The 22061-nt window shown below is 36.6% G+C and overlaps 2 protein-coding genes across 3 annotated transcripts in view; both read left to right on the plus strand.

Moving 5' to 3' along the window:
* The window catches only part of DCDC2 (doublecortin domain containing 2), a 200165-nt gene that overhangs the window by 140690 nt on the left and 37414 nt on the right, over positions 1-22061 (plus strand). The gene's annotated exons all lie outside the window — the stretch shown is intronic.
* Positions 18468-18889, plus strand: H2BC1 (H2B clustered histone 1). Its single transcript, XM_020986775.1, is given in 2 exon segments — positions 18468-18564; positions 18567-18889. Coding segments are annotated over 2 exon segments (420 nt in total).

Below are 22061 nucleotides of genomic sequence, written 5' to 3' on the forward strand. Positions count from 1 at the left end.
TCAGTCTTCCATTTATATTCTAATTAAAACCAGCAATAAATTTTGCCCTGTGGCTTTTAAAAATTCTAAAAATTACATAACTTCCTTGTTCTTTTCCTACATTGAGAATGTGTGAGGTTGTTGCACAAGAATTATAGAGGTTGAGAAGGCATGGATGGGTTGTGTGATCTTCCCTGATGGAGAGAGTACCTGTATCAGTGACATTATAGATCTCTTGACATATCTCTGTGACCTTATTTAGAGTTTTCTTGGCAAAGATACTGGAATAGTTTGTCATTTTCTTCTCTAGCTCATTTTACAGATTAGGAAACTGAAACAGACAAGGTTAAATGACTTGCCCTGGGTCACACAGCCAGTAAGTGTCTAAGGCCAGATTTGAACTTAGGAAGATGAGTCTTCCTGACTTCAGGTTTGGCGCTTTATCCACTGGACTATCTGGTTGCCCTTCACTACCAAAATAGCATGTATTAAAAATACTTCTGAAAGAAGATCTCAACTCTTGGAATTATGGTCAGTGTTTTTCACTTCTGCATACTTACTCACATTTAGACATTCTGGGCAGTGAGTAAGAGTTTTAGACAAAAAACAAAAACAAAAAAACCATCCTCAGAGGGCACCAACATTGACCTTGTTACCCCACTGACCCACAAGTCAGGCTGGGAAGCAATATATGGAAGAAATGTGTGAGTAACAGGAGCAGTTTCCATTGGGTAGATTATGGTAGTCTTCATTAACAGATGTTTAAAAGTCAGGGCTTCAGAATTACTTGTGGAATCCTTATAAATATGAATTTCCTGTAATTCACATTTTACAAGAACTCCTATCAGCTGTCTCACAGCATGAAAAATACCCCCAAACGCATTAGAAAAACCTTCCTGTTTAAAACTAGATTGATCCCACATTTACATGGCAAAAGAAGGCTATTACACTGCAGGCAGTAAAAGCCTCATTTCTGAGATATTGAGAAAAAACTCAAAATAATTCACTTCTTCCCAGGCCATTCGAAAACTATTAGATTTTCCTTCACAAAATAAAATGAAATTTCACCACCTGCTGTTTAAAATCTCCAATTAATTCTATAAAAAAAAGTGTCTTCATTTAAAAAGTCAATATGTAAATTTATCCAAACTGGGAATAGACATTTCCTCAGGTGAACTATAACCTTTTGCTACTTACTGTCTGCAGCTGAAGGAGCCTGACAGACTTCAAGAACAAGTCAGAACTGATTTTCATTTAATTGCTTAGGAATGAACCCCCTATCCATTAAATAGATTTACTTATTTAAGATTATAGATAATTCAAATATCAGTTGTTATATGCTTTTAATGGAAATGATAGGAAAGGATTAGCTATACCCTGTTAACATGTCACCTGTGAATTAAAGCAAAGGTTTTATTTAAGCAGAAACCAGAAAAAAAAGGAGAGGGAAGGGAGGGAGGAAGGGAGAGAGGGAGAGAGAGAGAGAGAGAGAGAGAGAGAGAGAGAGAGAGAGGGACAGACAGAGACAGAGAAAGAGAGAGACAGGGATAGACAGAGAAACACCACACACACACATCGGTGGGGGGGGGGAGAGGGAGAAGGAGAGGGAGAGGAGGGACAAAGAGAGGGAGAAGAAGAGGGAGAGAGATGGATGGGGAGAGAGAGAGAGAGAGAGAGAGAGAGAGAGAGAGAGAGAGAGAGAGAGAGAGAGAGAGAGAGAGAGAGAGAGAGAGAGAGGAAGGGTTCTTTTCCTTGAAATTTTGAAAGTGCGGTCACTTTGAGGCAAAACCTGTAGGAATTAGAATCATCCTTGTGGCACAATTTTAAAACCAGCAAGAAAGCATGAATCTTTTTCCTTTCCTTCAGTTTGTTGTTATCAGGGCCCATCATGATTTTTAGGAGCTAGGTACCTCGTGATCTTTGACAGTTAAAGCCTTTTTTCCTTGCTACTAGATCAAACCTGAGGATATCTATGCATGAAGTTAGTGGAAAGGAGAATATTTAATATATACAATTTAAACATGTGTTGACAGTTAAAATAGCCAGTCAATTCTTCCTTCTTTCTTGAAAATGTATGAAGGCAAGAAACGAGAAGGACAAAGTTAGAGAGAATGGCTAGTGGATGTTTTAATAGGACCTTGTTTCTTATGAGGAAAAGAACTGAATATACGGCATTCAAGATCTGGAAAGTGAGCCTGTAGTGTTTCCCTTTTGCTTATTACATCAAACTGAACTTCTCTGCTTAAATTTCAAGGGTTTTGTAATCTGGCACTTCCTGATCTATCCATCTTCATGGTATAGAAGAAGGAGTGTTGGATTTGAAGTCAGAGCACCTGGGTGTGAATCCTGGTTCTTCTACTTATTATTTGGGGAACCCTGTGCAGCGGTTCAGTGGATAGAATGCTGGACCTGGAGTTATGAAGACCTAAATTCAGATCTAGCCTCAGACACTTCCTAGCTGTGTGACATTGGGAAAGTCACTTAACCTTTGTCTGCCTCAGTTTCCTCAACTGTAAAATGGGGATAATAGTACCTACTCCCAGGGTTGTGAGGATGTGTAAAGTGCTTAGTGCAGTGTCTGCAAGTGGTAGGTACTTAATAAATGCTCGTTCCCTCTCAGTATCTATTAGCATTTATGAAACTATACTGTGCTTCTCTAATACACGAGTATCATTCAATATTAAAAAAGTCAATATGTATATCTTTACACAGAGATACACATACATACATACACACACATATATGTATATATATACATAATACTGTCTCTTTTGCCTGGGCGGGTATGTGAATAGTGCATATGAGTGTGTATGATTTGCATAAGTTTCTTTTGGGTAGGAACAGTATTTTCTATGTCTTTTGTACCTCTTACTGCCTTGTATATAATGCTAAGGTACACAGGTGGTGTTTAGTTGCTGATTGATTTATGGAAGAATGATTCAAAAATAAATGGACATTGTGTGGTATCGTAGGTGGTGGAGAAAGAAAATGGTGCTATGAGGAATGTTAGCTATTAGGACACTTTCTGCAAATATGTTTTGTTTGTACATATAATGATATGTGGTCATATGGAATGGCTTGCTGCTTTATGGCAAGATGCAGCATACTTCGTTCTGTGCTTTGGTAATTAGCAGGTAGTACTCATACTCTTGAAGCAAAGGCTCCCTTACTGAGGTTTTCATGGTAGATATATTTAAGTTGAATAGGGTAGTTATGCAAAAAAAAAAAAAAACAACCCAAAAAACAAACAGCTTGAGTCCCACCAGGGAGCTATATCTTCAAAGCACTTACTTTTGAATCCTTGATGGAAATAGTCTGCAAACATTTATGGTTGGGCTTATATGATACTACTGAGTGAAAGGGAATCAATATGTGGGTCACAATTATGAACATCAGAATTATGAGCTCTAGGGAGAAAAACGATCTTGAAGTTAGAAGACTTGGGTCTGAATGCTGGTTCAGCCACTTACTATTTACAATTAAATAATCATAAGAATAGCTAGCATTTATATAGTGCCTATTATGTGCCAAGTGCTGTACAAATGTAATCTCATTTGATCCTTGTAACACCCCTGGGAAGTAGGTGTTGTTTTTATCCCACTTTTACAGTTGAAGAAAGGCAAATAGTTTAAATGACTTGCTCAGGGTCACACAGCTAGAGGCTACATCTGAATTTAGGTCTTCTTGACCCAAGCCTGGTATTCTGTCCACTTCATTTCCTAGCTTCTTGTTTTGTTACCAGATACAAGCAAGTCACTTAGTTGCTTTAGTTTTTTTGTCTTAAAATAAAGGTCCCAGATTATCAGGAATTCTTAACCTGGGGTCTATGAATTTTTTTTTAATATTTTGATAACTATTTCAACATAATTGATTTTCTTTGTAATTCTATATACTTTATACATTTAAAAACATTATTCTGGGAAGGAGTCTATAGGATTCACAAAACTTATAAAAGGGATCTATAAACACAAAGAAGGTTAAGGATCCCTAGACTAGATACACAGTGCCTGGTAAATAGTAGGCACTTAATAAATGCTTGTTGATTGACTGATGTGCCTTGCAGGGCTAAATATACTTCATGTTTGTGTACATAGCAGTGTACCAATTTAACTTAATTTAGCAACTATTTTGAAGGTGATCCAAACTGTGTGTTCAATATGATTGACTGCTTAAGAGTATGTATGTTAATTTTCAGTCACAGTGTCAATTGTATATTTATGCATGGGAACTGAATATCCTCAACTAAACTGTAAGCTGCCTAACAACAGGACCAATTTGTTTATTTATTATGGATCTAAACAGCCCACTCCACCTGTTATGGTTCTTAGAGTGAGTGCTCAATAAATGTTGACTGGTGGTTTGGTAACTATTCATCTCTGTACTTTCATTGAAACAGTGACGATGTTAGCAAAAAGCATTCTTGGCAGGTTGGGAATAGATTGTTATTCCAGATTTATTGACTTGAACACAGTGTTGGTAAGAATGCATAAAAGCTGTGGCATAAATGGGACCTCTCTAAGAAGAACTGGATGGAGGATTGAGGGAAAACATGTGTGGTGGTGAAGAGGCAGCCAAGTGGGAGGACAGCAGAGTAGTGACGTGCTTAGTACAAAATGAAGCCTATATTGCATGGCATGCCAGTGACCCTACTTTGCCGCCCTCCATTAGGTCTTAGTGATAAAATATTTGAAAGTCACTCTCATTACATCCAGACAGGATGGTGGGAGTCAGGGAGCTCCCCTGACTGGGGTGGACACTACCGTGTCCCACTTTGGTTCCAAAGCATTATGCTGTCAAAGAATGTAAAATGAAACATCGGACAATGTCGCCACATTTTTACTTCCCCTACTATTTCAAAATGGTGATAGAAGGGAATGGATTGTATGACTGTCTTCACAAATGATTTTTGTTTTTGAACAAGCAGATAGACTTAATCATATGTTCTTTCAATTTTGTTTCAGTGTGGAATTTCCATCTTTTGGGTGTGTGTGTAACTTTAAGCCTTATAATTTCTAGTGGCAGTTCTGGTTGCAAATCAATCCATAGGTGGGCAATGATAAATAAAGAATATGGCTGGCACAGTCATGTATAAGACATTTATGGCTTATTTTGGAATGCTCATAAATCCAAGGAAATATGTCAGCTGTGCAAAACATTTACATGAATTGTTTATTGTGGAAATATCTTTCGCTGCGCTCTCTTTGGCCTAATCAGTTATTTATGCATTTATGTATTCAGTTGTTTGATTGCTACTGTGTTTCATGTCAGAAAGCTCAAAGATCTCTTCAAAAGTTACGCTAATAGCATAAGCCTGCATGAGGCTTGGGAGAATAAGAAAAATGGGAAAGAGGGGAAAAAAACCCGATACACAAAGGATGGGTCTATGTTTATTCTCTCAAATAAGGGGAAATGTGCATAAAGAGATAATTGGGTACCTTTTTCTGACACTGTCAGCATTGCTAATGAATATGTTGTCAAATCATCCAGTGTTCATCATTGTGGCCATGCACAACAGCCAATCTGATAGTACAGCATTATTGTTGTAGTATGGGGTTCAGTCATCTAGTTTGAAAATGCCTTGAGTTTGATGTATTTAAATACAGTAGATACATATTTGAATACAGATTGTATTGTGCTTTGTATGTGTGCCTTGTTAGAATAATTTGCCAATGTAGCAGACTCTGTCAATGTAGTTTCAGAGGTCCTATGAACCTCCTTTTCATGCCAGAGCATTTTCATAAAATCATCTTATTCCTTTTCTAAACTGGTAGAGATTTTTCATGTTTGGTTACAGCCCAAGGATAAAATTAGAAATTGTGTTAAATTTATTTGACCATTTATTCATTTGAATATTGATAAATTAGTTTGTGCATTGTACACATACACAAAGATCAGTTTTTCCTGAAGAGTTTAGCTGTGATTAAACATTATCTCCCTCTATATATGCATATATATAGCAACCAAATTTGTATATTTAAATAGCTAATATGACTCTTCTCATGAGAGTTTTATTAAGACATTGCTTCCTGCTATAGAATTATTTCAGTTTTTCAGTCTTTTTTCACAATAATTTTCTACTGATTTATGAATGCATTCTAATCATCTGTAGGTCAGTTTACCTTTCTTCCTCCCTCCTGTTGCTTCCCCCTACCTTAACCTTCACTCATTCTATCCTTTGTAGGAAAGAGTAAATATGAAACTGAAGAATAATTAAGGAAAACTAGTATGTTTTCTTAAAATCCCAAGATGGTTTGATGCCTTTAAATTAAACCTTCTATTTTTCATTTTGAACTAAGAATAAATTGTTATGAATGTTCCTGTATATTGTATATTAAATGTGCGTTATATTCATATCACACATTAACATTTTTATTTCCACTGGGGTTTCAGTTACAGTCAGGTTTTATGGTTCATCGGCCTTATATGTAGGGCATCCAATAACTATATTTGAAGGTAGGAAAAAGTAAAGTTTTATTTCTCTTAGAAAAAATTTTCCTAGTGAAGACTGACTTAGAAGTTTTCCTAAAAGTTTGAAGAGAGGTTCCTGAGCTAGCAGTATCTGTTTTGGTTTTTGCTTAAAGGAAAGTTGAATATGTTCTTTTTCTTCACCTTACCTTTCCTCCAATGTAATTAATTTGAAACAATTAATTTTATTTTATGGCTAAGGTGCCCAATTGTTTTCAGCTGATTGGCCTATTCTCTTTACCACTTAATGGTCTTCTGTATACGTATTACTATTTTGTTTTCAAATTCTCCACTGCTTTTTGACTAGCCATGTCAACTGCCTAATATTTTTCCATAAGATCATCACTAACAATGTTGAACATGCTTGGTTTCATGTCCAACCTAGACAGTTAGTAAATATTTATTGAATGCTTATTATATGTCAGACACTGTGCTAAACCCTAGAATACAAAGAAAGGTAAAAAACAGTCCCTGTCTTTGGAATTTTGAGGTTGGAGAAGACATGGACATATTTTTGGGCAGGAAGGAAGCAGTCAGTAGACAGAGGGAGATTGGTAAGTGAGGGAGTGGGGAATGTAGGGTGGGCAGTCTGCTGGAGCAGTTGGAATGAAATGGGATCACTTATACATGTAGTGTGGGGTTGGCCTTGGTAAGGAGAAGAGCCATCTCAGCATGTGATATGGGTGAAGGAGATTATAGTAGCAGGAAACATCAGGATAATAGGAGCTGAAGAGGAGAGAGCTCTTGGCAAATAGTGGTCTAATTTTTTTCCTTCAGTAAAATATGGAAAGAGTATAGACTGCAAATTCTAGAAGAAAAATTGCATTTCCCTCTTACAACTTCTCTCTCTTTTTTGTTTTCTCATAGTTAAACTGATTGTTGTAAGTCATAGCATTGTCCTTGATGGCACAACCATTTATTTTAATTATTGTGATCCTTCTTATAACATTTAGCACTGGCTGAGAGGTTACTTTGTAATATTGTTTCATCTATCAAGTATTGATTGAACATGTCTTGTGTATATAATGTTGTTATGAACTACAGAGTAAGAGGAAAATAACCATAGGGCACGATTTTTTTTTTTTTACATATGGACCTTTATGCTGTAGGGAGTAGAGTTCTGGACAGAAATTTGCAGTTGAATTTGCTAAATGACCATGAACAAGTCACTTTAGCTCTATGAGTGTGAGATGATGAAGGCCTTGACTGAGGTGATGGGAGCACCAGAGGAGAGAAGAAGGAACATATTTGAGAGCTGTTATGAAGGTAAAATCAATAGGTCTTGACAACAGATTGGCTATAGGGGGCGAGAGAGATACACATGCTTGCTCACACCAAATTCCAGAGCACTTACCTTGACAACACTGATTATCTGACACCAACTGCTTCCTTTGAGCACACTATTATTGTTTCGTGCAAACTCTCCAAGCTTCTATTACTTCCCTTCAACCCCTGCATCCAGTGTCTCCTCTCATTCTCGTTCTCTTTTTCTTCATCCTTTGCAGTGAGCATTTGTGCCTAAGCTGTAGTTATCTAAAATGGTACTTTTTTTCCTTATCTTCTTCATGAACATCATGAAATGACATGACCAGGCAATCAATGAAACAAAGCTTCTTCTTACCCTTGGTGGTATAATAAGCCAACTTCATCATTTTCTTTATTTACCTCTTTAGAGCAGAAACTCTGAGCAATTCTTCCATTTAATGGCAGTTTTTTACATCTTCTAAAATTTCAATTTTAGTGAAAAGGTCAAGATTGTGTTTCAGCTTATTACTGGACAAAAATCTTCAGTCACTGGGAGTTTGGTCAGTTAAATTAATGTTTATGGATGTGACAAAAATGAAATGCTTGCTAATACCCTTAGCCCCCTCTTTTCCTCCACCACAGTTACCACAAAAGTAGAAGAAATTTCAGAGAATTGGATAACCCAGATATAATATTGTTGGCCCACAACTTTGTAAAACTTTTTTAGACTATATTTATTATCCTAGATAATTCTTGAGCAATGTTCCATGATAGACACAAACAGAAACAGCTTATTCTAGAGAAAGGAGGGCTATGTGATCCACAGATGGACAGATAGATCTGACTAATACTGAAGTATTAGAGAAAGAAGAGTTGAGTGGTAGGGGTTCATGTCTCTATAGGAATAAGTGCCAAGGTAGCTATTTGTCAGCATGCCATTAGTAATGGAGAAGTCTGCTCTCTTCCTACAGCACATGTCCAGAATGTGACAGAGACTTCTCCAGACTTGCCAAAGGTGCAGACTAACATGGGAATAAAGAATTCTAAGAGAAGGACTCTAGATTAAGAAATCTTTTTTTTCTGTTTTTGTTGTTTTTGGAGGTAATCAGAGTTAAGTGACTTGCCCAGGGTCAAACAGGTAGTTAAGTGTCTGAGGCAGGATTTGAACTCAGTTCCTCCTGACTTTAGGGCCAGTGTTCTATCCACTGTACCACCTAGCTGCCCTGGATTATGAAATTTTAAGCAAAAATACTGAAGACCTTAGGCACTCTGAGGTGTTTCCATCATCTGCAGTGTTCCTGGTCCAGGGCTAGGGCTTCAGAAGGAAAAGTTCTGTTTGGGAAGTAAACAGCTGGTAAGAAAATGGCACCAGAGAATGGGATAAGTGTATGACATGTTACTCAGTCTGTCATCCAGAAAGCAAGAATATATTCTATTAAGTGCTTACTGTATTTAAGCATTTTGCCTAAGCCCTGGGCATACAAAGAAAACCAAAAATATGGTCCCCACCCTCCTGGAATTCATTTTCTAACAGTAGAGATAATATGTAAATAACTCTCTGTTATAATTACATATAGTGTAACTAGAAGGTACTCTCAGAAGGAAGGCACTGCTAGCCTGTGAAGACTAAGAAAGGCATCCCCAGAAGGTGGGATTTGTGCTGCATCTTGAAAGAAAGCTAGAAGATAGAGTTAAGGAGAGAGGGCATTCCAGGCAAGGGCGATAACCAGTACAAAGGCATGGAGGTAGGAGATGAAGTGTGATGTGTGGAGAATAGTTAAGTAGGTCAGAGTAGCTGGATTGTTGAGTTCATGGAGAAGACTAGAAAGGCAGGAAGGGTTTTAAATTCCAAATATGATTCTGTATTTGATTCTGGATTCTTTAGGTATGTTCTAGAGGGATTCTTGTCTAAGTATGAGCTGAACTAGAAAAGACTTTGAAGTCCCCCCAAACTCTGAGATTCTGTGATTCATGTTGGGAATCCAGGCCAAACCACTAATTTCTCCTGTTAACATAGGCAATCAGCTTCTTGACTAGAATATCTTATAATTATTATAAAAAATAAAAATTTAAATAAAACTTTAAGTCATGAGTTTTTGCTGATAGTTCTTTTGTGCTGCATATGTTAAGTATTCTTCTATTTGGTAGAATTTGATAGGGGCGAAAGTAAGAGGCAGATGAAGTACTTGAGGCAGGTTTGTGGAAAAGGAGATCAAGGAATGCTTCATGGAAAAGGTGGCGCTTGACCCTGAATCTAATTTTTCTTTGAAAAACAAACTACAGTGATTTGGGGGGAAAGGTTTAATTTATTATTCAGTGATACACAAAAACATTTAAATTTGTTGACAAAGCAAAAGAAAAACAGTAGAAACAAAAAAGAACCAGGACGACAACAACAAAAAGAACCCTTCAACAACTGGATTAAATGATAAAAGACATGGTTGTAAATGGTGTTACATTTAACTGCTTTCTTTCAGTTCAGCTCAGTGAGTTGCTTCTTTGTGCTTACTACTGCGGAGATCCAGTGCCAGACCATCAGGATTTTTGTTATTTACATATGGTTAAAGAAAACAAAAGCTGTGTCCATTAACTGTAACAAGGTATTACATTCCTTGTATTTAACATGAGTTTCATTTGATGTCTAATGCTGTCTTTATTTACATAATTGCAGCCAGTCTGAGCTTTGTCACATTAATAAGTTGGCACATTCAGAATTGAAATCAGGACTATTTTCATGCCAGCTCCAGAATATCTGGATGGAAAGTGGAAACATTCAGTCAATCAATTAAATGGAGTGAAATGGCAATGCAAAGTAATTTCTTATAATTATGTATGCCAATATAAAGGTGCTGCTATTGGTTAGCACAGGCAGACTCCTCGTGAATGTGATGATTTTTCAGTCTTCTCACATTTTAGCCCATATCCTCTAGCAACTGTATCACCAGACAAGTGGAGTTGCAAACAAACTATAAAAAGAACCATTAAAAGTAATGAGTGGCATATTCATTATCAATAGGTACCTCACCTAGCCTCTGAATGCTTGTAGTTTTAGTGAAAATCTGACTATGTTGCACACATGAAGAAACATAAAATGGAAAACAGTGGGAGAAGACAAACAAATGGACCTGTAGGATCTGAGGCAATTAGTGACATTTTAGTTTTACTTAATTAAACATGTGAAATATCGTTAAACCCATTTAAAGAAGAGATAAATGAAGTATAACAGTGTGAATATCATAGACATCAGTTCAGAGCCATTCAGGAAGAATTAATAGTCAATTATAGTTATTAGATTGCAGACAGTCCTTTGGAGCTTCATTTTTTTTTTCTATTTGAAGTCTACAGTTAGAATTCCTTTCAATTAATCAAGGAACATTTCTTCGGTCTCTGAACTGGGCCAAACCCAAGGGATGCAAAGGCACAAACAGAAACTTTTCCTGATATCAAGATTACAGAGGAAACGACCTATACGCAGAGAAGTTGGCACAGAATATATTCAAAATAAATACCTGGGATTGTTTTTTTTTGGTTGTGGGCATGGGGAGGAGGTATGTATCAGCTGTTGTTATAAGGATTGGGAAAGCCCAAATCAAGAAGATTATACTTGAGCTGCACTTTTAAGGAATCCAGAGAGAAGAAAGTGGCAAACCACGCCAGTATCTTTGCCAAGAAAACCCCAAATGGAGTCAAGAAGAGTTGGACACAACTGAAATGACTGAACAACAGAAAGGGATTCTAAGAGGCAGAAGTGAGGAATGTGTATTATTAATTTATTTAATTTTAGTTTTCAACATTCACTTCCACAAGATTTTCTCCCCATCTCGACCCTCCCTCACCCCAAGACAGCTGCATTCTGAATACCCCTTCCCCTAATCTTCCCACTCTTCTATCACCCCTTCTCTTATCCCCTTCCCATTCTATTTTCCTGGAGGGCAGGATAGATTTCTATACCCCATTTACTGTATATCTTATTTCCCAGTTGCATGTGAAAACAGTTTTTTAACATTTGTTTTCAAAACTTTGGGTTCCAAATTTTCTCCCTTCCTCCCCCTCCCCACCCACCATCATTGAGAAGGCAAGCAGCTTGATACAGGTTATACATGTGTAGTCATGCAAAACACTTCCATAGTAGTCAGGTTATGAAAAACTAACTATATTTTCCTTCATCCTATCCCACCCCCTGTTTATTCTATTCTCTCTTTTGACCCTGTCCCTCCTCAGAAGTGTTGGCTTCTGATTACCTACTCCCCCAATCTGTCCTTCCTTCTATCATTCCCTCTCTCTCTTATCCCCTTCCCCCCTATTTTTCTGTAGGGTAAGTTAGATTTCCACGACCAATTGAGTGTGTATGTTATTCCCTCCTTAAGCCAAATCCTATGAGAATAAGATTCATGCATTCCCTCTCACCTTCCCCACTTCCCCTCCACTGTAAAAGCTTTTTCTTCTCTCTTTTATGTGAGATAATTTACTCCATTCTACCTCTCCCTTTTTCCTTCTCCCAGTATAATCCTCTCACTCCTTAATTTTGTTCTCCAGATATTACCCCTTCATCTTCAATTCACCCTTTGCCCTTTATTTATCCATATATACATATAATTTTCCCCACTCCAACTACCCTAACAATGACAAAGGTGTCATGAGTTACAAATATCATCTTTCCATGTAGGAATGTAAACAGTTCAACTTTAGAAAGTCCCTTATGATTTCCCTTCCCTGTTTATTTTTTCATGCTTCTCTTCAGTCTTATATTTGAAAGTCAAATTTTCTATTCAGCTCTGGTCTTTTCATCAAGAATGTTTGAAAGTCCTCTATTTCACTGGATGTCCATTTTTTCACCTGAAGGATTATACTCAGTTTTGCTGGGTAGGTGATTCTTGGTTGTAATCCTATCTCCTTTGACCTCTGGGATATCATAATATAAGCCCTCCAGTTCCTAAATGTAGAAGCTGCTAAATCTCATGTTATCCTGATTGTGTTTTGACAATACTTGAATTTTTTCTTTCTGGCTGCTTGCAATACTTTCTCCTTAACCTGGGAACTCTGGAAATTGGCTGTACTATTCCTAGGAGTTTTCCTTTGGGGATCTTTTTCAGGAGGAGATTGGTGGATTCTTTCAATTTCTATTTTACCTTCTGGTTCTAGAATATCAGGGCAGTTTTTCTTGATATTTCTTGAGAGATGATGTCTAGGCTCTTTTTTTGATCATGGCTTTTATAGTCCAATAATTTTTAAATTATCTCTTCTGGATTTATTTTCCAGGTCAGTTGTTTTTCCAGTGAGATATTTCACATTGCCTTCAATTTTTTCATTCTTTTGGTTTTGTTTTACAATGTCTTGATTTCTCATAAAGTCACTAGCTTCCATTTGTTCCATTCTAATTTTTAAGAAAGTATTTTCTTCAGTGAGCTTTTGGACTTCCTTTTCTATTTGTTCAATTCTGCTTTTGAAGGCATTCTTCTCATTGGCTTCTTGGACCTCTTTTGCCATTTGGGTTAGTCTATTTTTAAGGTGTTATTTTCTGTTGGTTTTTTTTTTTTTTGGTTAGGCAATGGGGTTAAGTGACTTGCCCAGGGTCACACAGCTAATAAGTGTTATTATGTGTCTGAGGCTGGATTTGAACTCAGGTCCTCCTGAATCCAGGGCTGGTGCTCTATCCACCGCATCACCTAGCTGTCCCTTTGTTGTTGTTGTTTTTTTTTAAGGTGTTATTTTCTTCAGTATTTTTTTGGGTTGCCTTTAACAAGCTGTTGACTTGTTTTTTTATGATTTTCTTGCATCACTCTTATTTCTCTTCCTGTTTTTTCTTCTGCTTCTCTTACTTGCTTCTCAAAACCCTTTTTGAGCTCTTTCATGGCCTGAGACTGATTCATATTTTTCTTGGAGGCTTTGGATGTAGGAGCTTTGACTTTGTTGCCTTTTTCTGGTTGTACGTTTTGATCTTTTTCACCAAAGAAAGATTCTATGGTCTGACTTTTTTTTGTGCTGTTTGTCATGTTCCCAGCCAGTTACTTGAGTTTTAAACTCTTTTGTTAGGTAGGGGTCTGCTTGCAGTGTGGAGAATGTACTGTCCCAAGCTTTGAGGGATTTTGTGCCGTTGTTTTCAGAGATACTTCAAGGGACATGTAAATTTTCCTTTTTCTGAGGTGGTATGATCAAGGGTGAGGTGTTTACTCCTTTCCTGGCCTGTGCTCTGGTCTATGAGTGACCACAAGCACTCTCTTCTGTTTTGTAACTGTGAGGAGGATTCTGTCTCTACTGCCACTACAAGCTCCACCACACCAGTGCTCCTCCTAACCCCAGGACCTCCACCCAGAACTGCGACCCAGATCCAAGCATGGGCAAAGCCAAAGAATCCTGCCTCAGCACCAGCAAAGAGATCCCTGCAATCCCAATTTGATCAGCTACTCCATTTCCCCACAGTCTGTAGACTGGGAGCTCCAGAAGCAGCCACCACCCCGGAGCTTCAGTGGTACCAACCTCCTCTCTCACCGTGTCCAGCAGATTTTCCTACTGACCTTCTAAGTTGTCTTTGGTGTTTGTAGGTTGAGAAGTCAGAAAACCACCACAGCTGCCCATGATTCAGTCCCCTAAGGCCTGCTCCAGGTTTGCTGAAGCCTAGTCTTTGCCTGTGTGCCCATGGTGAACTGCACTCCTCTCCCAGCCTGGCGGAATAGACCTTTCCAATCAACCATCCAGGTTGTCTTGGACTGGGAATTTTTTTCAGTCTGTCTTTTTGTGGGTTCTGCTCCTCTAGAATTTGTTTAGAGCCATTTTTACAGGTATTTGGAGGGATTTGGGGGAGAGCTCTTGCAAGTCACTGTTTTTACTCTGCCATCTTGGCTCTGAGTAGTATATCTGGAACATGAATTGGAGAGGGAAGCAATGTATCATTGTGCCTAGATTGACTGGAGCCAAATTGTAAAGGTCTTTAAATGAAAGCTTTAAAAGAAAGGTCTTTAAAGGTCTAAAAAGGTCTTTAAAAGAATTAAAGAATTTTGTATTTTATCCTGGAGGCAGTAAGGAGTCACTAGAGCTTTTTTTTTCTTTCTTGGAGCATTGTAAGTGAGATGATCAAAAGTTTGTGCTTCAGGAATATCAGTTTGGCAGCTGTGAGGAGGATGGATTAGAAAGCAGAGAACCTTGAGGCAGGGAGAGGTTATGAGGGTATTGTAATAGTCTAGCTAAGAAATGATGAGGACCTGAATTAGGGTGGTTGAATATGAGTTGAGGAAAAGAGGGTAGATGTATGAGAAATGTTGTAGAGGTTGAATAGTTAAGAGTTGGCAACTGATTTTATATGGGTATTGAGAGGGAGGGAGAAGAAGAGAGTAAGTCTGAGATTGTGTATCTGGGTGACTGGAAGCATTATATTTAATATAACATGAAAAAAGGGGAATAAGGCAGAAAGAAGCCAAACACAAGTCTTTTTAATGTAATGGGGAAATGGTTTTGGAATAATAGTAGAAATTGATAATTAGATTATTGATGTTTCTGAATTTATAAAATATTTCCATTTGACTATCACAGGACACAATAATTAAACATATGCAGATTAGTTACTAAAAACCCAATTTAGTTTGTATCATAGTATTAAATTAGTAATGTTCATAGGAAACTCACTGCTGTTTAATAAATTTGCTCTATTCTTTATACGAATAATGTATTTTAGTCATTGGGTAGGAGTATTTGCATAAGTTATAGCAGAGATCAGAGTTGACCAATATCCCTTCCTAATGAAGTATTCATTACATGGCAAGTCACCTGTTTCTTTTACTTTGGCACTTGTTAAATTCCACATTAGTTGAGAAGACTGTTTTATAAAAGGTCAGGCCTCCTAGAAATGCTTTTTTTACTTCTCAATGAGATATTATGATGACAACAATCTATATCCATGAAGAATGATATTAGGAATTTAATATATTTTCAAATAAGGATGTGTAGATCACATTAACATTAAGCTAATAAAAATCATTTTTATACCAACTTCATACCAATTTTAATTCTCTCTGGTGACAGAAGTGACACATAGAATGACTGCAATTGAACAAGACGATTTGTCTTGCATGTGGACCTTCCGTAATCCTGTAGTTTTTTCTTCTTGGAAAATTATCTTATATACTGCAAGGCATAAACTGCTTGGGTCTCTCCATTTTTCTCGATAATCTATTAGGCTTAATGAGCTACATTTAAAAATATTTTCTTTTTTAATTCAGCATTTTTATGAGGTGTTGCCTCAGTAGTAAATCACATTAAAAATGTTTATTGTCACATTAACTTTCTTGCTTACATATACAGATCATGGTTAATAAATGCCTTAGATTTCCATAAAGTAATCAGGACAGATCATCACAACAGTGAGGTTTTTTTTTTGTCTCCACTGTTAAGCTTCAGTCAATTTCAGATGTGAGACACATTAAAATATTGTATACATATTGCCATTTTGCTTCAAATAGTTGTATTATTTTTCTGATAAAATGGTTTTATGAAAGATTAATTTCTGAGCCTAAATATTTAAATTTTGATTTTATCAATAACTTGAATACATCTTTTATTGATAAGTGTTTTCTCATTTGTCTGAATGCACAAAAGAATTTTAGTACCAGTGAAATTAAATACTGATGCATTAATAACAGAAAATGCATTCATTTCAGCTCTTCTGGTTGCAGAATGGTTAAAATACACATATTTTGATTTCATTTCCCTGTAGGGGAAATGGATCCACATTTATTATGAATTAGGTACAATGATATGTTCATGTTTTGAATTTGCTTCCTCTACAGCACTATCTTCATCAAAGTAATAAAACTGATGTGAAGATAGTGAACAATAATCAAAGGTGTTTTTACTTTGCCTAGGGTATTTGATATTTTCTATCTATTACACATTGAGAAACTAATTCATGATCCATAGGAAAAATAAAAGATCAGAACTAAATTTGTGCAGTTTGTATATAATTTACAAAATTCAGGGTTTAAAAGGTATGATTATCCTCTCTCTCTGTCCCTCCTCTTTCTTTTCATTTTGTTACTTGCTATTTAATAATCATATTCAATTTAGTAATTGTAGTATTTTACAAGAGGAGTCAGGAATCAGCTACCTTTCAACAAATTTCTAATCAGGGTGCACTGGAAAGAGAACTAGCTCAGGATTCAGAGAACTTGGGTTCCAAACATGTCTCCCATACTTATTACTTATGTTATTTTGAAAAAAATACAACTCTCCTGGGCTTTAGTTTCCTCATTTGTAAAATGAGAGGGTTGGATTTATGGTGTCTAAGGTCCTTCCAAGCACCCAGTAGAGCTCTTATGGTGTATGAATGTCTTGGGACCATGGCCAACTCTTGCTTCTTTATTGATGGTTGTTGCAGGAGGAGAGAGCCACCCATTTGGCTATGTCTGTCAGTGCTAAATGCTCTGATGAGGGAGATCCACTTAGCAATGGAACTGAGTTGAAGTAGAACTTACTCAGTCCCTTGGAATCTTATAGAAAAATGTCATATGGTTCTCATTAGTTGTTCATAGTCCTCTGTACACATTGAGCTGCTTTAGCATGCTGGGGTTATTTAGTGTATTATCACTGAATTTGGTGGGCTACATGAAGATATGCTGGAGCCAGCTTGTTAAATTTTCACTGTGAGCATTCATTTACGCCTCAGAAATCAATAAACACTACAGATCAGGGTTTGATTTATTGTTTTGTTGATTGTGTAGACTTTAAAAAATAATGGAGAAAATGTTAATGATGGAGGTTAAACTTAAAAGTGCATCATGCTTCTTGGAGAGCTGATTATTAAACGTTGTCTAGCACAGCTCTGGGTGTAATGTGATGTCTAGAAGAAACCAAGGATCTGAAGAACATGGTCTTTTCAGCTGATCCTCCTCTCCTTTTATTATGTATATTACATGCCTTGTCTAGAGTCTGGGGTTTTAGTCACTGATTAGGACAGAATTATGTTCTAGAGAGTATACACAGTCCTTAGATGAATAAGCATTAATTAATAAACAAACGTTGATTAGGTACCAGTGCTACTATTTGTAAAGTGCACTGAGGTCCCAGATTTCTGTATCTTCTTATATGATTGACTTCATTATTGCACACAGTATTTGTCATTATGAGCAAAATTTGCCATTTGTTAGACAAATTTAAAACAGCTTTAATGGTAGAATGAAATGGCATACTTTCCAAATGTTGGTATGAATATAGTCATTGGTGAAAAATGTTATTCTTTATCATTCAAGACAAATGCTCTAAATTTTTAGTGTTTTGTTTTTGACTATTTCTGTAAAACAATTTCATTTACTTTTGTATGATAGCATTCAAAGAAGTAGGACAAACTCCTTTCTATAGTGTTAAGCATTTTTAGGTAAATCACTGGTGTGGATAGAATTTTTGTTCTCTTTGTTTTCTATCTTAATTTATTTTTGAAGGTTCATAAGACACCCTACATGGACTTAGAGCAGTTTGTGGGGTATATATATATATATATATATATATTATATATATATATATATATATATATATATATATATATATATATACATACATATATATATATATATATATATATATATATATATGTGTTTGTATGTACGTATGTATGTATGTGTGTGTGTGTGTATGTGTATGAAATCTTTGGGTTGTATAACAAAAATAAATTCTATTGTTTATACTGTTCCTTTGATATTTAGCATATAATAGTTTTATTGTTACTTATCTGTTTAAGTCGGCATCTTCAAGAAATACTTATTGTACTAGACTCTTAGCCTATAAATGAGTAGATGGTATGGTCTTCAACTTTAAGGAGTTTATATTCTATTGAGATAAACAGGACATACCCTGCACCAAAGAAGGGCTCCAAAAAGGTTGCGATCAAGGTACCAAGAAAGATGGCAAGAAGCACAAGCATAACCTCGAGGAGAGTTACTCCATTTATGTGGATAGGGTATTGCAGCAGGTCCATCCCAATGAGGGAATCTCATCCAAGTTGATGGGCATCATGAACTCATTCATCAAAGACAACTTTGAGTGCATCATTGGTATTGAGGTGTCTGGCCAGGTGCATTAGACCAAGCACTCCACCATCATGTCCTGCGAAATCCAGATAGCCATGTGCCTGCTGCTGCCCAGGGAGCTGGCCAAGAACACCATGTTCTAGGGCACGAAAGCCATCACCAAGTATACTAGCTCCAAGCAGATTTAGCAGTGAAGACCTTAACACTACAACCCCAATGGCACAATGCTGCTTATTTGGAATATTGTGGAATACTACATCCAGAGGGAAGTAGGGGAGGTAGTGAATGGTGGACATGAGTAAGCTAGAACCTGTTGCTAATAAAGAATTATACTTGAGAAGTATTGTAAATCATGAAGGATATCAAATAAACATATGACCAGAGAAGAAGGTAGACCAGTCATGTAGTAAGACCAAGGAGTGGCAGTTAAGCTTGAGGGCTCTGATGGATCTACTTAAAGTGTAGATACTTAGAGAAACTTCCCCTGGCCCTTCCCAAGCCATATTAGGTAGAACCCTGTGAAACACGGACATGAACAAGAGTCATATTATGCTGTTAGAAAAAGTGCCTGCATCCATCAATGTATAGTATGCTTCTTGTCCTACTAATTAGATTGTAAACTGTTTGAAATTTTAAGGTCCTTAAGTAGATCATACTTGTTACTTGTATCCTCTGTGACATTTAGCAGAATGTCTTGTATGTGGTAGGCACCTAATAGAGTTAATAATAAAAATCATCTTGTTAATTAAAAGAAAACCCATTTGATCTCTCCATCTTAATGGGCTCCATCCTCCCTAAACATTTATTTTTTTAAAAAAATTTTGAACTATGATCTTATTGGTGAAAGAAAGGCCTGGTGAGGAAACTTCCTCTATCAATAGAGTTCAGCGTCTGCCCTACAATTTCTAGCCTTAGAGGGTTGATTGGGGCACTGAGAGGTTAAATTACTTGCCCAAGGTTACAGTAGCCACTCTGTGGGGGGAGATGGGGCTTGAAGTAGGTCTTCCAGACTTGAGGGCTCGCTGAATTCCACTGTTCCTGTGCTGTATTATATTCATTCATTCTGTGATGCCTCCTTTAGCATTTAGGTGGGTGGGAAAAATAGCGAGGAAGGAAAAGCTGCTACAGAAATTCTTAATATATTCAAAACTAAAATATTAATTATTTTAGGTTATTTGCTTCTTTGAATGCCATTCTGAATCTCTGACATCACAGGTAGTTGAGAGGTAACTTGATATTTCTGTGTTAGTGATACCAGATTTCTTCCTTAAAATAGACTAATGTTTAAAAACATCTCTTTTCTTACCTTCTCGTACAAGTTGGTCGTCTCCTCTGCAATCTGTTTTGGATCTTTACTTTCCTTGGTTATATTTCTATACTGTCTTATGATTTTTCTGTTCCTTAGCCACTGTATACCTGTTCTTATTTTGTGTTTATTTCAAAGGCTTATAGGAGATGACTTGTATATCTTGTTCATGGATGGACATTAATTTTTATCAAACACATTTCACCTCTTTTTGTCTTCTTTGGGTTAGCTACACAAACTTCTTGACTTAGCTTTCCCCTGTGGTAAATTTGTTGTAGAAATAGTTAAACCAATATTTATTTCATGTAAAACTTGAATAACTTCATTTCCTTAGTTTCTTCTAGTTTTTCTTGTATATATTTTTAAGAAGTAAATGCTATGTCCTATGATAAAGAAATAAAAATGAATCATAACATTACATAACACAAGAAATGGAATAGTGGATTAGGACAGTGATTCACCTAGTCCAGTAATATGAATAATTGATCTTTTAGGTCATTAAGAAACTTTCAGAGCACTTTATAGACATTGTCATGAGAGGAACTGTGATGCAGTGGGAAGGAAGACCTTGATTCATAACCCAGCCCTAGTTCAAATCCTAGACCTGACATTTGCTACCTAAGGAAAGCACTTAACCTCTCTGGGCCTCAGTTTCCTCATCTGTATAATGGAGGAGTTGGATCCATGGCATTCCAGCTCTAAATCTATGATCATAAATATGATCATATCATACTGTGCAACAACCCTGTGAGGTATTATTATTCCTACTTTAGAGGTGAGGATACTGAAGCTTAGAGAAGTTTGACTTACCCATAGTCACACAGCTAGTTGGTGCTGGGGGCAGGATTTGAACCCATATCTTATTCTCAGCCCAGCAACTGATACATCATGCCAGGCTGCCTTTTTGACATTAATACTAAGGCACATTTTTGTGGAAGAGTACTATTGCTTTCAGAAGACTAGGACCATAACCAGTTATAACTTTATCTAAGCATTTCTTGAACTTAATAGTGTTTTCACTCTGTATCCATTTCTTAGGATGGTAATTCATGTGCCTTTTGCTTGCTGTGCAAAATAATAGTTCCTTTTGATGATTCTAAAATAACCCTATTTAGACTTCAAAGGGGCAGCCTCTTATATTCCAGAGTTTGGTGAGGGAAGAAATCTACATTCACTCAGCCTTCTACTTTCTGATTGACTAAATTATAATCTGCCTTGATAGAGAATTCAAACACTTTTGAGTTGCACTTTCCTCTTACTAAAATTCAGTAACAAGAACTTTATACATTTCACACATGTCTGTATGATAGTAATACAAAGTAAGCCCTCTGTTTTCTTTTTACTAAAAAAAAAAATCTTTCTGCTTACACCCAGCAATTTGCTGGTATTTTTGATTGCAGCTGCATATTGGATTGAAGTCCTCAGTGTATTAACAGTATTATGATATGAAAGATCCAGGAAGAAATTCTCCTATGCACAGCATCATTCATATCCATAGTACAATACAGGCTGCTTTTGATTTCGAAGCTTGGAGTAGTTGGGGGAGAAGTAGAAGAGAATTTTTTTTAAAAGCTTAGAATATTTAATTTTGTGTAATAAATTATGTATGTATATATGTAATATACATACAAAGACTACACAGTCTAAGAAAAGCTTAATATAAAAATATCTTTGTGTTAGCTAAACACATAGCAATTAATAGTAGGGAGAGATAGTTGAGAAGCATGCTGGATGGCAGGAACAACCCTCATCCTGGGATTACAAATTTGCATAGAAAATCCTCAAAGCAGGTAATTCTATGTGGATAATAGAGAATTCAACTCTATTTAATGAGCATTTATTAATGCTCATTTATCAATTTCCTACTCTGTACAAAACACCAGGGAAAACACACAACGAATAAGATACAATATTGGAGTTTGCAGCCCTCAGGGAACTTAAAATCTAGTAGATAGGGATATATCAAATACACACAGGTCATTATACTACAAAGCAGATTATACTACTTGTCCAGGAAAGGTACAAAAAGGGCTCTCTGAATTCTAGAAATCAAT

This window comes from Phascolarctos cinereus, unplaced genomic scaffold (genome assembly GCF_003287225.1).
Source record: "Phascolarctos cinereus isolate Bilbo 61053 unplaced genomic scaffold, phaCin_HiC Scaffold_4;HRSCAF=312, whole genome shotgun sequence".
NCBI classification, from domain to species: Eukaryota; Metazoa; Chordata; class Mammalia; order Diprotodontia; family Phascolarctidae; genus Phascolarctos; species Phascolarctos cinereus.